The 15,366-nt window shown below is 42.3% G+C and overlaps 5 protein-coding genes across 5 annotated transcripts in view; 2 read left to right on the plus strand and 3 right to left on the minus strand.

Moving 5' to 3' along the window:
• The window catches only part of LOC131995567 (uncharacterized), a 446,417-nt gene that overhangs the window by 357,037 nt on the left and 74,014 nt on the right, over positions 1 to 15,366 (plus strand). The gene's annotated exons all lie outside the window — the stretch shown is intronic.
• Positions 1,025 to 1,399, plus strand: LOC131995605 (histone H2B.1/H2B.2). The gene has a single exon (XM_059364373.1). The coding sequence runs from the start codon at positions 1,025 to 1,027 to the stop codon at positions 1,397 to 1,399; it is 375 nt and encodes a 124-aa protein (XP_059220356.1).
• Positions 2,315 to 2,995, minus strand: LOC131995570 (histone H1-like). The gene has a single exon (XM_059364341.1). The coding sequence runs from the start codon at positions 2,993 to 2,995 to the stop codon at positions 2,315 to 2,317; it is 681 nt and encodes a 226-aa protein (XP_059220324.1).
• On the minus strand, positions 12,078 to 12,579 carry LOC131995593 (histone H2A). Its single transcript, XM_059364361.1, has one exon. The coding sequence runs from the start codon at positions 12,530 to 12,532 to the stop codon at positions 12,158 to 12,160; it is 375 nt and encodes a 124-aa protein (XP_059220344.1). The 5' UTR covers positions 12,533 to 12,579; the 3' UTR covers positions 12,078 to 12,157.
• Positions 14,092 to 14,772, minus strand: LOC131995571 (histone H1-like). Its single transcript, XM_059364342.1, has one exon. The coding sequence runs from the start codon at positions 14,770 to 14,772 to the stop codon at positions 14,092 to 14,094; it is 681 nt and encodes a 226-aa protein (XP_059220325.1).

Below are 15,366 nucleotides of genomic sequence, written 5' to 3' on the forward strand. Positions count from 1 at the left end.
GCCATATATAGACAGATTGTGCGTCCGTCGATGTCATACGGATTCCCGATATGGTTCTCCATATCATCTCATCAGATGGAGAGGATTCGGATGTTGGAGAGAAGGATCCTTAGATATTGTCTGGATCTCAGATGCAGGATGGATGAGGAAGGGCACTGGATCAGGCCTAGCTGTAGGAGGATATATGAATTGAGCGCTTTGGGCCGGATCGATGTATTTATGACACGGACTGCCCTTGATCAACTCTCGAAATGCTCCAGCCATCCAAATGAGATGGTAAGGGGCTGCGCTGTCTCTGATGAGACTTTTGACCGATACATTCGACAAGGGGCATACTTACCCCCGGCCTCCTTGTTAAACATGTCCGAGAATGGGAAACTTTACGATGAGAATGGTCGGCTGCTGTTTTATCATAGACGGTTCCGAACATACGGTTTTGACGATCTTGTTTATCGTACTTCGCAATGAGAGATCCCCTATGGGGGAAATAGAATTTGGAGAGAATAATTTTATGACCTTTTTGTAAATACCTTAATAATTTTGCTTTCAAGAATGGATTGTTAATTTAAGTTTATGAACCTGTGAATATTATGTAAATACCTTTTTGAATTTTTGTTTTATTATGATTTCCTTTTTAGTTTTTGTTATGTAAATACGTTTTATTAGTTTTAAGTAGGAAATATAAAAAAACATTTGAGAGTTAGATCCTAGAGTTTTTCTTTACCTTTTTACTAGGGCAAATATGATAAGAGACTCCACGGGCTTTTAAAGTGGAACTAGAATGAAATAAGGATAATGGGTTTGGCTGGCCTACCAAAAACATTAGTATATAATTAGAATGTAAGAACTTTATAGAAATATATATATATATATGCTAAAGAAAATAAGACATAAGATCGTAGCTTATAAGGCAAAAATTGTTAAATGAAAAATATGGTAAATAAATAAATAAATAAATCAAACACACAAAATCGTGAACAGTGTTAAAAGTGTTTGTGTGACTTAAAAAAAAAACCAAGTGAAAATGCCTCCAAAAGCCAGTGGTAAAGCAGCAAAGAAGGCCGGCAAAGCCCAAAAGAACATCACTAAGGGTGACAAGACCAAGAGACGCACCAAGCGTAAGGAGAGTTATGCTATCTACATTTACAAAGTGTTGAAGCAAGTCCATCCCGATACTGGTATCTCCTCAAAGGCCATGAGCATCATGAACAGTTTCGTCAACGATATCTTTGAACGTATCGCCGCCGAAGCCTCCCGTTTGGCTCACTACAACAAGCGTTCCACCATCACCAGTCGGGAAATCCAAACTGCCGTCCGTCTATTATTGCCCGGTGAGTTGGCTAAGCACGCTGTCAGTGAAGGTACCAAAGCCGTTACTAAGTACACCAGCTCCAAGTAAATGGCATACTTATTTCGTCGTACAATATTTTCCCTACAACATCAAAGGCCCTTTTCAGGGCCACAAAATAAATTAAAAAAGAGACTTAATTCGTTATTCAACTAAAATTAATTTATATTTACAAATTTAAAGAAAAAATATATCTACCACTCACCCTCACATTGCCCTTATTACTTTTTTAAAATAAAATATGTATACTACCCATACTCTAATATTGCCCTCCTTGCTTAGCACCATCTACATCTACAGTAATATGATCAACACATATTGCTCTTATGCTCAAACACTCGGTATGCAACGTTGTATTGATGTTCGAGTATATGTGAGCGTGTGTGTTGATACTAAATTTTTTAGGGATGTATACTAGTATGTTAGCGTGAAATGGTGTAGAGATGTATATGTGGACTTATGCGTTTGTACGCGAGATCTATGGGTAGGTATGCTCGTAAAGAATGAAATAGGTATGCTAAGTGCGATTTTTGAAGGGAATATTGTACGCCACTCTCTTATTGGTTAGGTATGCTAAATGAGATTTTCTTTAACATTAACTGATTTTCATAGTTCTTAGTAATTGCTTTGGTTTATGACCCTAAGTGAAACAGTTAATCCAGTTGCGGAAAAAATCCCATTTAACATGTGATTACTTAAATTTCCTTAAAGGGTAATGTATTCCCATAGTAGGTAACAATGGTATTAAAAGATTTCAACAGATGTTTTACAGCTACGAAAAGGGCTGTGATTAGCTTTTCCCTTAAAATTAACATAGTATTTATTAGGTAATTAAAAAATTGTTTGAGTTAAATTTGGTCTCTTTTTAAAAATTTTTTTGTAGCCCTGAAAAGGGCTGTTAGATATACTGCTTTCGAATATCGAAAATAATCATTTTGACATGATAAGTAATTTTGCATGGAAAAATTACTTCTTAGCGGCGGTCTTCTTGGCAGCTGGCTTCTTTGCTGCGGCAGCCTTTTTGGGCTTGGCAGCGGTGGTTTTTGCCTTGGGTGCCTTTGGTTTAGTGGCTGATGCTTTGGCGGCTGTTTTTGCGGGTTTAGCTTTAACTGTACCTGTCTTTTTGGCAGTTTTAGCCTTGGCCTTTTCGGTCTTCTTCTTCTCGGCGGTCTTTTTAGCAGCGGAAGGCTTCTTTGCAGCGGCTTTCTTTTCACCGGCTGCCTTTTTGGGTGCTGCTGCCTTCTTTTTCTTATCACCGGCTGGGACCTTCTTCTTCTTTTCAGCGCTCTTTGCTTTAGGTTCCTTCGAGGCAGATGGGGACAATTTGAATGAACCGGAGGCACCCTTACCTTTAGTTTGGATCAATTTTCCACTAGCAACAGCGCTCTTCAAGTACTTCTTGATGAATGGGGCCAATTTTACAGCATCAACTTTGTATGTGCTGGCCAAGTATTTCTTGATGGCAGGCAATGAGGAACCACCACGTTCTTTCAATGTTTTGATGGCAGCATCGACCATTTGTTGGGTTGGTGGATGGCTTGGGGCAGCAGAGGGTTTCTTTGCCTTGGCAGCGGCTTTCTTAGGTGCCTTTTTCTCAACAGCGGCGACTGGAGATGCGGTGGCTTCAACAACGGCGGCGTCAGACATGATTTCACTTATATTTTTCTTTTTAAACACACTTTAACACTTTGTAAATATACACTCACTACTGGTGTACGCTGATTGGTTGAAAATATGGTTTCAACCTTTAGACGCCTTTAGACGCCTTTGGCTGATTTATTAATTTTCAAAACACTTATCGTTAGGACAATTAGGAACATTCTTAAAGTTATGTTGTCTATATACGTATAAATTTAGCGTAAAATATTATTACTTATCTAAATATATTCTCTATTCGAAAGAGGTGCAGAGGCGCAGCCATAGCACATAACTATTACTTTATTCTTTTAACCATAGTACCTGGAAGGAAAGTTAATATCCAATGATACTTATAAACTAAGATAAAATAATGACACTTATAGACTAGATATTATATACTATATACACATTCAGGAGCCCAATGCCCCCGCAGAAGACTGCCTACTGGGCAGTGTTGTAGACCAGGTCCTCAATTCCGGTGGATCCGAACCTCCTATTATAGAACAGGAGTCTGCCATCCCTAGAAAGCAGGCCCTGTTCCTCCAAACCCGCAAGGCACACCGGCGGCCGGTGTGGCACTTCCAACAAACGTCCAGGACTTATGCCGCCCTGAAGACATCCCCTCACCAAACCATTGTCCACAGTGGACGCCTTCTCCAAGAAACCCAACGCGCACCTGACAAGGAACATCGATCCTCTCAAGACCTGCCATGGAGTAGACCATCTCACAGGATGGCCGTCGCATCACCCCATCAGGGCCCATAGCAGGTCTGAGGCCCAGACAAGAGACGAGGATCCTCCTCTCCCAGATCCTCAACCTTTCCATTTGGTTGGACGTGATGTCGAACCATACCGGAAAGGCGTAGGCGGTGATAGGCCTGATGATCTGTTTATAGATCAGCAGCTTCACACGCCTACTGAGACCCCCTGAGGTTCTAAAGACCCTCAGGTAGGAGAAGAAGACCCCTTTGACCTTGTTGAGCAGATAATCAATGTGTCTAACAAAGGTGAACCTTTCCTGGAAGACAACGCCTAGATACTTAATGCTGTCGCGAGTGGCGATGGCCTGACCTCCAATGGCAAGAGCGGGTTCGTACGCCCGTGAACGGGGGTACAAGTTCCGCCTCTTACCCTTGAAGATCATGCCCTCGCATTTGTCAACATTAAGCTTCAGCCTCCATCTGTCAAAATAGACAGAGAGCTCCTCCAAGTAATGGTTCACTCTGGCATCCACAACCGCAGCGTCTGGTCCCGATGCCGCAATGAGAATGTCATCGGCATAAGCAAGGAGCAGGTCGCCAGCGGGTGGTTCCGGAATGTCAGACACAAAGATGTTGTACAAAATCGGGCCCAGGAGAGACCCCTGGGGTACCCCGGTTCGCACGTCTCTACTACCCGACAAAGTCTCGCCTACCCGGATCCTGAAAGTTCTGCCACCAAGGAAATCTCTGACCAATCGGCAGAGGTTCGTGTCAAAACCCAGGATCCTCATCTTGTATATGATAGCATCATGCCATACGCTATCAAACGCCCTGGAGAAATCAAGGCTCACGGCAATCGTGACGTGTCGCCGGTTGAGCCCCCTAGAAACATGGTCCCCGAATACAGTCAGGGCATGGGAGGTGGAGAGACCCCGCCTGAAACCGAACTGGCAGTCAGGCAGGATCGCCCTGTCATCGAGAGTTTCCCTGATGCCCTCAAGCATGAAAAACTCAAAGAGCTTGCCCAACGAAGGGAGCAAGCTGATCGGTCTGTAAGCATCACCCCTGGATGGGTCCTTCCCCGGCTTAAGGATGGGGACCGTAATGGCCTCCTTCCAAGACGCCGGGAAATAACCCAAATTAAGGCAATGATTAAATAGGACCGCGATGACACCCCAGGCCCTCCTGTCCGTCCTCTTAAGGACGATGTCAGGAACGCCGTCCAAACCGCAGGATCTACGATTACGCCTAGCCCGAAGGGCATCTCCCACCGCGTCGGCTGAAACAAATCGGCCCCTGCGCCAGTCCACAGAGCCTCCTCCAGCGGAGCCATCAGCGGCCAGAGCCGCAGAAAATTCCACCAGAGGGACACCGCCGACCAGCGACGAAACCTCGTCTCTGACCAACCCGTCTATAGGAAGTCCCCTCCCGGCCATCTCCGACACGTCACCCTGGACATGATCCGCCAGTATGTCCGCCTTGAGACGGTCATCCGAGACGACAGACCCGTCCGCCCGGACAAGATCAGGGATCGGAACCCTTTTCTTAATGCCGGCAGCGGCCCTAACCTTAGAGTAAACCCTATCGTCCACCCTTACACTCGCCAGATGACGAGCTTGGCGCTCCTCATCGTACCGTCGTATCTCATCACGCAAGATACGGTCCAAATCCCGGATCTCCATCCTATACAAGTCGTACCGGAAAGGATCCGTGGTCCTATGAAGAGCGCGCCTAAGCCTTTTCTTCGTCCGGAACAGTTCCACAACCTCCGGGGAAAGTCTCCGAGAGTCACCACGCCTAGGGCGTACCCTTGGTGTGGAGGACTCCATGGCATCACGAAGTGCCCCACTCAGGGAATCAATGCACGCATCGATCTCCTCGCATGTGACATTTCGGTCCACCGGCAGAGAACATTCACCCAGATTGTCGGCAAGAACCCTGTGGAACCTGTGTCGGTCCATCCTAGCGTAGTCATAGACCAAAGCAGGCTCCCTCGTATCCGGGCGAACACCGGAGACAAGGATCTCCAAGGCCCTATGATCAGACTCATAGTCCAGAGTGCCGATCATCCTACCACGCGTACCGGACACTGCAACGCCGGGCGATGCCAAACAGATATCGATGTAGGAGGCTGACCCCCTACCGAACCTGGTTGGTCCGTCCGTCGGAACAACGTCCAGATCGGGACACCGGAGCAAAAACTCGCGTACCAATCTCCCTCTGCCGCAAGTAGAGCCGCCGCCCCACTCGACGTGCCTGGCATTCAGGTCAGCGCCGACCAGGACCTCACAGCCCGCAGCCAATGACCCCAACGCATCTAGGGAAGATACATCAAAGTCATTGGCCGGTGCGCAGTAGAGGGAAACCACACAGAGCGGCCTTCCGCCCTCTCTGTGTATCCTGACACAGGTCCCCTCGAGAACCCCTAAGTCCAACTGGACCCTATCACACCTGATATTGTCCCTGACCAACACAGCCGTTCCGCCACCCACGCGGTCCCGTCTGTACTGGGCAAAGACAATATACCCTTCCATCTCAAAGCGATGCCCCGCGTTCAGCTTATGCTCGGCCACAAGCATGACGTCAGGGCTGTGTCTATCCAAGAATAGTCTAAGATAATGTCTCTTCAGCCTAGAAACGACTGAATTGGCATTAACAAATACTACTCTCAGATCTCTAGACATCGCAGAGAGAGTCAACTACCGACATCATGGCTCCACAAATGTCGCCTACCTCTACCATCGTCCTGATGTCAGCAGATCGCTGACGCAGGACGGCTGCGCAGGTAAGGAAGTCCTTACCGAAAGCATCCCTGCACTTCGCGTCAAACGAGGCGAATAGACCAGCAGCGGATGCGGCGGCAGAACCAGCCCCATTCGGCACCGCAGCAAGTGCGGGACGAACAGGGGCCGGTGCCACAACAGGCGCAGTGCGAACCGTGGCCACGGCAGCATAGGAGACACCCCGTTGGGCGTAGCGTCCAACCGGAGCCGCCGAAGCAGCCGTTGCAGCAGGCGTAGATGAAGCACCAGACTTCATCAGTGCCCGCTGGGCCAGAAGAGCCTGCCTCTTAGGGCAGTTCTTCGCGCTCGCAGCGTGGCCGTCAACACCACAATTGACGCACCTCAACGCAAACTCAGGACGCACCGTCACAACTCCAGTGGTAGGGTCCTGCACCTTTATCGAACGGGGTTGTGAGACCCCCTTCGGAATGGCGCACTTCCCAGGGCCATGTTCGCCACCACATTTGACGCACCGGAATGGCATGCCGCAGTTGGTGGAAACATGGCCGAACCTCTGGCAGTTGAAACACTGCGAGACCCCGACCTTCACGTCCTTCCTAAACAAGACCCTACAGCTGAGAAACCTTCTAACCTCGAAGAGTCCGTCAACGTCGGGTCCTCTGGCCAAGTGGATAAGCCACTTATTCCCCCCTAACCTCACAACTCGTCTGATGTCCAGGCTTAGTGGCAGACCACGTAGCCCAGCCCGGACATCTTCCTCATCATAAGACGACGACAGACCCTCGAGCACGACGGAGCGTGCGGTCTGTCCCTTGGGAGAGTAGGTGAACGAAGCGATCCCCTTTTCCCTAATCATGGAGAGAACCTTCGCATGCTCGTCCATGGACAAGATCCGAAGGTTCACCCCATTCCTGCCAACCAGCGACAACGTATACTTGTCGTGTCCCAGCAAGGCCCTAACGTCATCTGCGAACCCCTTGACATTCACCCCTACCACCGAGATCACCGGAATTGAGGACTTACCTGGTCTCTGATCCGTTGGAGCGGGTGGGGTTGGAGCGGGTGGGGTAGGTGGGGCTGGTGCAGATGCTGATGCTGATTTGAGGGGAATGGACCGATTGCCCGAGTAAACGGCCACAACCCTTGCCCTTGCCCTCTTTGTTTTTTTCTTCGTCTTGCCATCCGGTTGGGTAGCAATCTTCTTATCCACAGTAGATGCGGCCTTTGCTGCTGCTGCTGCTGATGTAGATGGCAGGTCATCTGCCATTGTTGTTTTAAACGATGATGCTGCAGCTGATGATGTTGATGGAACTGCAGTTGTTGATGGTGCTGCCACAGCTGGGGTGCTAGGAGGTCCATCGCTCAATATCGTCTTGGCCGGCTTCTTCGGTACCACCACGTGTGAGGCCGGCGCTGCACTCACAACATTGATCTTCCCGGGCATCGGCTTTATGACCACGGGCTGCTGCACTGGCGGTGTGTCAGCAGTCTCCATATCCATGGCATCCATTGTGCCATTGTTGGCATTAGGTCCCTTGACCTCTGCCAGCTGTTTCTGCAAGGAGCCCAGCAAGCGTTTATAGCTGAACTCCTTGTTCCCGAGCTCTTGGACTTGGTGGCCAAGCTCTTTAACAAGCGCCAATAGACGTTGTTGCTCTTGTCGCTGACTTTCGACCAAATCTACCAGGGACTGGTATTCGGTCCTATTGATAGTAACGACGTCCAGCATTGTCGTTGCTTTTTTATCTGGCGCGCTCTTCGACGGTCCGTCGGAATCTTCATCGGAAGTAATTTTCCTTCGAACTGACATGGCACCATAGGCTTTGCGCACTCAGTCACGATATCTGCTGTTGTTGTTGACGGCTGCCAAACTGACCGCAGGTATCCAATTCGCTAATCGTTGGGAAAGCCCACGGTAAAACCTAATAGCGATGTTATTACCGTGGCTTGCTGTTGTTGTTGTTGTAGTCTTGGCAAAGGGTTGATGCCTTGACTCTTTTCTTCCGCTGCATCCAGGCTACGCCAGGCCAAAGATGAATCGATGTTACCTGCCCTCGGCACGTGAATAACGAAAAGCCGCTGGCAGGTATAACTTCACTTATATTTTTCTTTTTAAACACACTTTAACACTTTGTAAATATACACTCACTACTGGTGTACGCTGATTGGTTGAAAATATGGTTTCAACCTTTAGACTAGTGATGGCTGGGTACATCGAAATTATGAGAAGTACATAGTAGTCAACTACGAAATTTTGCGAAACGTTGTGTGGAAGCGAATAAAAATTTTTACAAAAGTTTTCACAGAATTATTCATTTTACGATGAGATAGTAACAATTTCTTTTTATTTTTTATACAATTCTTCTAGTAGAGATATCCAGCTAATCATTAAAGAAAATCCGAGTTAATTATCTTTAAGCGTTACCGAGTTATAAGGGTTTGAGTTGAAAGTTTATAAAAATGTTATGATAAAATTGTAACTAAATTATAAAAATTTTCCAATTTTTATTGAAAATTGGTTTTTATAAAAATTTAGTATGGAATCTTGATATGTTTTCTTGAAAGAAGTGTAAAAAAAAGTGAAAATTTGGATGATTTTCATAGTGAAATAATCGATTTTATTATGTAGTCTATGACAGTTGAATTCACCATATTGGCGTATTTTCCATGAATAAAAGTTTTTCTGCAAATTAATTTGAAAGCTCTAATGTAAAAATGTTTTAGGAAAATTTTATCATAAAATATTATAGAAATGATAGATTTCTATTAAAATGTTACATAATTTGTAAAAAGTGTACGTTTGTTACGAAAAGTCTAAAATATTACGATGCTATGTTATACCAACGTCGTTGGCTATGCAAAATGTGCGGTGAGCTCTATTGCATTTATTATAAAATATTTTTTTCTATATAAAGTGGACTTGAAACTAAATAAAAAATTTAAAAATGTAAATTCTAAACAATGTATTGTTGCAATCACAAATTTAAAAAAATATATAATTTTTTTTTTGGAAATTAAACACAAATTCAAAAATGCCCTTGTCTAAGCAAGCAAATGTAGAACAGTTGCATACCGAACGAAATCTATTTCCCTTTAATAATTTAAAATATTAAAATACTATTTTATTCTTTTTAAAACAGTTTTTAGAATAGCAAAAAATATCATTTGTTTAAAAATAATAAAAAATACAGAAAAAATTTATATTCAATGTATCTAAATTATCTATTTAAGGTTAAAATTCTCTCGAATGTATTGGCCTGCCTGTTTTTATCTTCATTCATTCTTGTTATGTAGCTACTACGAAAAATCAAATTTTGCAAAAAGAATAACAGCAAATATACTGTTGCTAATAGAAAATAAAAATTTTCAATTTAACATAAAAAGTAAATTAAATAATTTTTTTTTAAAAAAAAGTTTTTGATTTCGCTCCATGTTTTGAAACCCAATATTACCAAAAGTAAAACGCATAGAAAAGAAAAAAATTTTTTTAATATAAATAGTGTATTTTTCCATCCCCAAAAAAAGACTATATTTATTTATTTTAATAAAAATAAAAAGGTGTAAGTTTTGAATAAATTTTTTTCTCTTTTTTATAAAAATATTGTGGTCCTGAAAAGGACCGATTGTTTTTGTAAAAAAAAGTTGGCTTTTAAAATGTCAATAATTTAAGCACGTTCTCCACGAATACGTCTGGCCAATTGGATATCCTTGGGCATGATGGTGACACGCTTGGCATGGATGGCACACAAGTTGGTATCTTCGAAGAGACCGACCAAGTAGGCTTCGCTAGCTTCTTGCAAGGCCATGACAGCAGAGCTCTGGAAACGCAAGTCAGTCTTGAAATCTTGGGCAATTTCACGAACCAAACGTTGGAAAGGCAATTTGCGGATCAACAACTCAGTACTCTTCTGGTAGCGACGGATTTCACGCAAAGCAACGGTACCAGGGCGGAAACGATGTGGCTTCTTAACACCACCGGTGGCTGGTGCGCTCTTACGAGCAGCTTTGGTAGCCAATTGCTTACGAGGGGCTTTGCCACCAGTAGATTTACGGGCAGTTTGCTTAGTACGAGCCATTTTTCACTAGAGGTTTTTAGTTCACTTCACGATATGCACACAAACACTGTTAACACTGTAATAGTTGCCTTACGGAGCGATTCCCGATATTTATAGAAAAAATTTGGCGGGCTACAGTTTCCAATAAGGGTGTGTGCTGCGTATATGCTTCAACATTTGTATCTGTACACACGAAGTGTATACGAACAACCCCGAAGATAGATCGAAGCGTATGTGTATGTAGTAAATTCAGAGCGGATTTTGTATAAATATGAGGTATCGCAGCATGGTAAGTATTAGTTCTTGTGCATAACTTGTGAAGTGAATTTAATTTAAAAAGTGAAAAAATGACTGGTCGTGGTAAAGGTGGCAAAGGCTTGGGAAAAGGTGGCGCTAAACGTCATCGTAAAGTGTTGCGTGATAACATCCAAGGTATCACCAAGCCTGCAATCAGACGTTTGGCTCGTCGTGGCGGTGTAAAGCGTATCTCTGGATTGATTTACGAAGAAACCCGTGGTGTCCTGAAGGTGTTTTTGGAAAACGTTATTCGTGATGCTGTCACCTACACTGAACACGCTAAGCGTAAAACCGTCACCGCTATGGATGTCGTCTACGCTTTGAAGAGACAAGGCCGCACTTTGTACGGTTTCGGCGGTTAAACATTATCTTGACGCTATTTTGGAGAAAATTTTAAGAACTTTAAAACTAAAACAATCGGTCCTTTTCAGGACCACAAAACATATTTAAAAAGAGATATATCTTGTTATAAATTTTTACTAAAAAAAAATACATAAAATTTATTTGAAAATAAATATTACCATTTTTCAATTTGCCGTCGGCCAAAATGTAGCTTCTATAATATACATACATACATGACGAAACTAAAACCGACGCCATTAGAACAATACGATGAAACGATGGTATACAACACTAAAAAGCATACATACACACAGATACCAAAATGCACGCATATACTACCATTAAATGTTTCCTTTGCTTGGAGCTGCTAACTTTGTCACAAATGTACGAAGAGGGACGATCGTAGATACTTCGTTTCGATGTTTTGTTATTACATATGCCAATTTTTTTCAGCATCAGAAAATGAACAATGATTACCATGTGATATTCAAATGTAAAATAAATAGTTTTTACAGTACCCTAATGGTAACATTGATCCTATTAAATGCCGATAATCTTGAGTAGGGTCGATAAAACTAAATTCTTATTATGTTAATGTATGCAAATAGGCGAAATGTTGATGCATGATAATTGATAACTGATAATTATGACATGTATATTAAAAGACCTGCAATAGTCGATAAGATGTAAACATATTTGAAAATGTTTACCTATAAACAATAGATGGCAGATTTTTTTGTATTTACGCCTAAAACAGGATTGTTTAAGGAAATTTCGAATAACGAAATTGCTAGCAAATTACCAAATCCACTGAAAAAAAAAATCGACCAAAAAATATTTTTTAAATTTAACTACAATTAAAATTTTATTTATTATTTAAAACTATTTTTTAAGTAAATTTTCTTGATAAAATAAGGTTTGATATAGTTTTTTCTCTTTTAAAAAAATTTTTGTCGTCCTGAAAAGGACGGATTGTTGTTGATTTATACGATGGCCTGTATTTACATTTTTTCTTTGATGCTCGTAGATAATTTAAGCCTTCTTTTCGGTCTTCTTGGGCAAGAGAACAGCTTGGATGTTTGGCAATACACCACCTTGAGCAATGGTGACACCGGACAGCAATTTGTTCAATTCTTCGTCATTACGGATAGCCAATTGCAAGTGACGGGGGATAATTCTTGTCTTCTTGTTGTCACGAGCAGCGTTGCCAGCCAATTCAAGAACTTCAGCGGCCAAATACTCCATGACAGCAGCCAAGTAAACTGGAGCTCCGGCACCAACACGTTCAGCATAGTTGCCTTTGCGCAACAAACGATGGATACGACCGACGGGGAATTGAAGACCAGCACGGTTGGAACGGGACTTTGCCTTTCCCTTAACTTTGCCACCTTTACCACGACCAGACATTTTTAGTTATTTTTTTTTTTTAATTCACTTCACTTAGCACTGAAACACAAATGATATTAGTTCGCAGCATGAACTGCAGTATTTATACTTTCGGATCCAACGTGTAGCTAATTTTAGAGGGTTGTTTTCGTAAACATAGCGACTGTTTTCGTCTACCTGAATATCTTGTGCATGAAATGGTTTAAATATTCCGAGTAAGCCATCAAACACACAAAATCGTGAACAGTGTTAAAAGTGTTTGTGTGACTTAAAAAAAAAACCAAGTGAAAATGCCTCCAAAAGCCAGTGGTAAAGCAGCAAAGAAGGCCGGCAAAGCCCAAAAGAACATCACTAAGGGTGACAAGACCAAGAGACGCACCAAGCGTAAGGAGAGTTATGCTATCTACATTTACAAAGTGTTGAAGCAAGTCCATCCCGATACTGGTATCTCCTCAAAGGCCATGAGCATCATGAACAGTTTCGTCAACGATATCTTTGAACGTATCGCCGCCGAAGCCTCCCGTTTGGCTCACTACAACAAGCGTTCCACCATCACCAGTCGGGAAATCCAAACTGCCGTCCGTCTATTATTGCCCGGTGAGTTGGCTAAGCACGCTGTCAGTGAAGGTACCAAAGCCGTTACTAAGTACACCAGCTCCAAGTAAATGGCATACTTATTTCGTCGTACAATATTTTCCCTACAACATCAAAGGCCCTTTTCAGGGCCACAAAATAAATTAAAAAAGAGACTTAATTCGTTATTCAACTAAAATTAATTTATATTTACAAATTTAAAGAAAAAATATATCTACCACTCACCCTCACATTGCCCTTATTACTTTTTTAAAATAAAATATGTATACTACCCATACTCTAATATTGCCCTCCTTGCTTAGCACCATCTACATCTACAGTAATATGATCAACACATATTGCTCTTATGCTCAAACACTCGGTATGCAACGTTGTATTGATGTTCGAGTATATGTGAGCGTGTGTGTTGATACTAAATTTTTTAGGGATGTATACTAGTATGTTAGCGTGAAATGGTGTAGAGATGTATATGTGGACTTATGCGTTTGTACGCGAGATCTATGGGTAGGTATGCTCGTAAAGAATGAAATAGGTATGCTAAGTGCGATTTTTGAAGGGAATATTGTACGCCACTCTCTTATTGGTTAGGTATGCTAAATGAGATTTTCTTTAACATTAACTGATTTTCATAGTTCTTAGTAATTGCTTTGGTTTATGACCCTAAGTGAAACAGTTAATCCAGTTGCGGAAAAAATCCCATTTAACATGTGATTACTTAAATTTCCTTAAAGGGTAATGTATTCCCATAGTAGGTAACAATGGTATTAAAAGATTTCAACAGATGTTTTACAGCTACGAAAAGGGCTGTGATTAGCTTTTCCCTTAAAATTAACATAGTATTTATTAGGTAATTAAAAAATTGTTTGAGTTAAATTTGGTCTCTTTTTAAAAATTTTTTTGTAGCCCTGAAAAGGGCTGTTAGATATACTGCTTTCGAATATCGAAAATAATCATTTTGACATGATAAGTAATTTTGCATGGAAAAATTACTTCTTAGCGGCGGTCTTCTTGGCAGCTGGCTTCTTTGCTGCGGCAGCCTTTTTGGGCTTGGCAGCGGTGGTTTTTGCCTTGGGTGCCTTTGGTTTAGTGGCTGATGCTTTGGCGGCTGTTTTTGCGGGTTTAGCTTTAACTGTACCTGTCTTTTTGGCAGTTTTAGCCTTGGCCTTTTCGGTCTTCTTCTTCTCGGCGGTCTTTTTAGCAGCGGAAGGCTTCTTTGCAGCGGCTTTCTTTTCACCGGCTGCCTTTTTGGGTGCTGCTGCCTTCTTTTTCTTATCACCGGCTGGGACCTTCTTCTTCTTTTCAGCGCTCTTTGCTTTAGGTTCCTTCGAGGCAGATGGGGACAATTTGAATGAACCGGAGGCACCCTTACCTTTAGTTTGGATCAATTTTCCACTAGCAACAGCGCTCTTCAAGTACTTCTTGATGAATGGGGCCAATTTTACAGCATCAACTTTGTATGTGCTGGCCAAGTATTTCTTGATGGCAGGCAATGAGGAACCACCACGTTCTTTCAATGTTTTGATGGCAGCATCGACCATTTGTTGGGTTGGTGGATGGCTTGGGGCAGCAGAGGGTTTCTTTGCCTTGGCAGCGGCTTTCTTAGGTGCCTTTTTCTCAACAGCGGCGACTGGAGATGCGGTGGCTTCAACAACGGCGGCGTCAGACATGATTTCACTTATATTTTTCTTTTTAAACACACTTTAACACTTTGTAAATATACACTCACTACTGGTGTACGCTGATTGGTTGAAAATATGGTTTCAACCTTTAGACTAGTGATGGCTGGGTACATCGAAATTATGAGAAGTACATAGTAGTCAACTACGAAATTTTGCGAAACGTTGTGTGGAAGCGAATAAAAATTTTTACAAAAGTTTTCACAGAATTATTCATTTTACGATGAGATAGTAACAATTTCTTTTTATTTTTTATACAATTCTTCTAGTAGAGATATCCAGCTAATCATTAAAGAAAATCCGAGTTAATTATCTTTAAGCGTTACCGAGTTATAAGGGTTTGAGTTGAAAGTTTATAAAAATGTTATGATAAAATTGTAACTAAATTATAAAAATTTTCCAATTTTTATTGAAAATTGGTTTTTATAAAAATTTAGTATGGAATCTTGATATGTTTTCTTGAAAGAAGTGTAAAAAAAAGTGAAAATTTGGATGATTTTCATAGTGAAATAATCGATTTTATTATGTAGTCTATGACAGTTGAATTCACCATATTGGCGTATTTTCCATGAATAAAAGTTTTTC

The sequence above is a fragment of the Stomoxys calcitrans genome, chromosome 3, assembly GCF_963082655.1.
Source record: "Stomoxys calcitrans chromosome 3, idStoCalc2.1, whole genome shotgun sequence".
Lineage (NCBI taxonomy): Eukaryota > Metazoa > Arthropoda > Insecta > Diptera > Muscidae > Stomoxys > Stomoxys calcitrans.

Bases quoted from the DNA above. Each gene is read 5' to 3' on its own strand.
- LOC131995605 (XM_059364373.1), top strand. From the start codon at position 1,025: ATGCCTCCAAAAGCCAGTGGTAAAGCAGCAAAGAAGGCCGGCAAAGCC.
- LOC131995570 (XM_059364341.1), bottom strand. From the start codon at position 2,995: ATGTCTGACGCCGCCGTTGTTGAAGCCACCGCATCTCCAGTCGCCGCT.
- LOC131995593 (XM_059364361.1), bottom strand. From the start codon at position 12,532: ATGTCTGGTCGTGGTAAAGGTGGCAAAGTTAAGGGAAAGGCAAAGTCC.
- LOC131995571 (XM_059364342.1), bottom strand. From the start codon at position 14,772: ATGTCTGACGCCGCCGTTGTTGAAGCCACCGCATCTCCAGTCGCCGCT.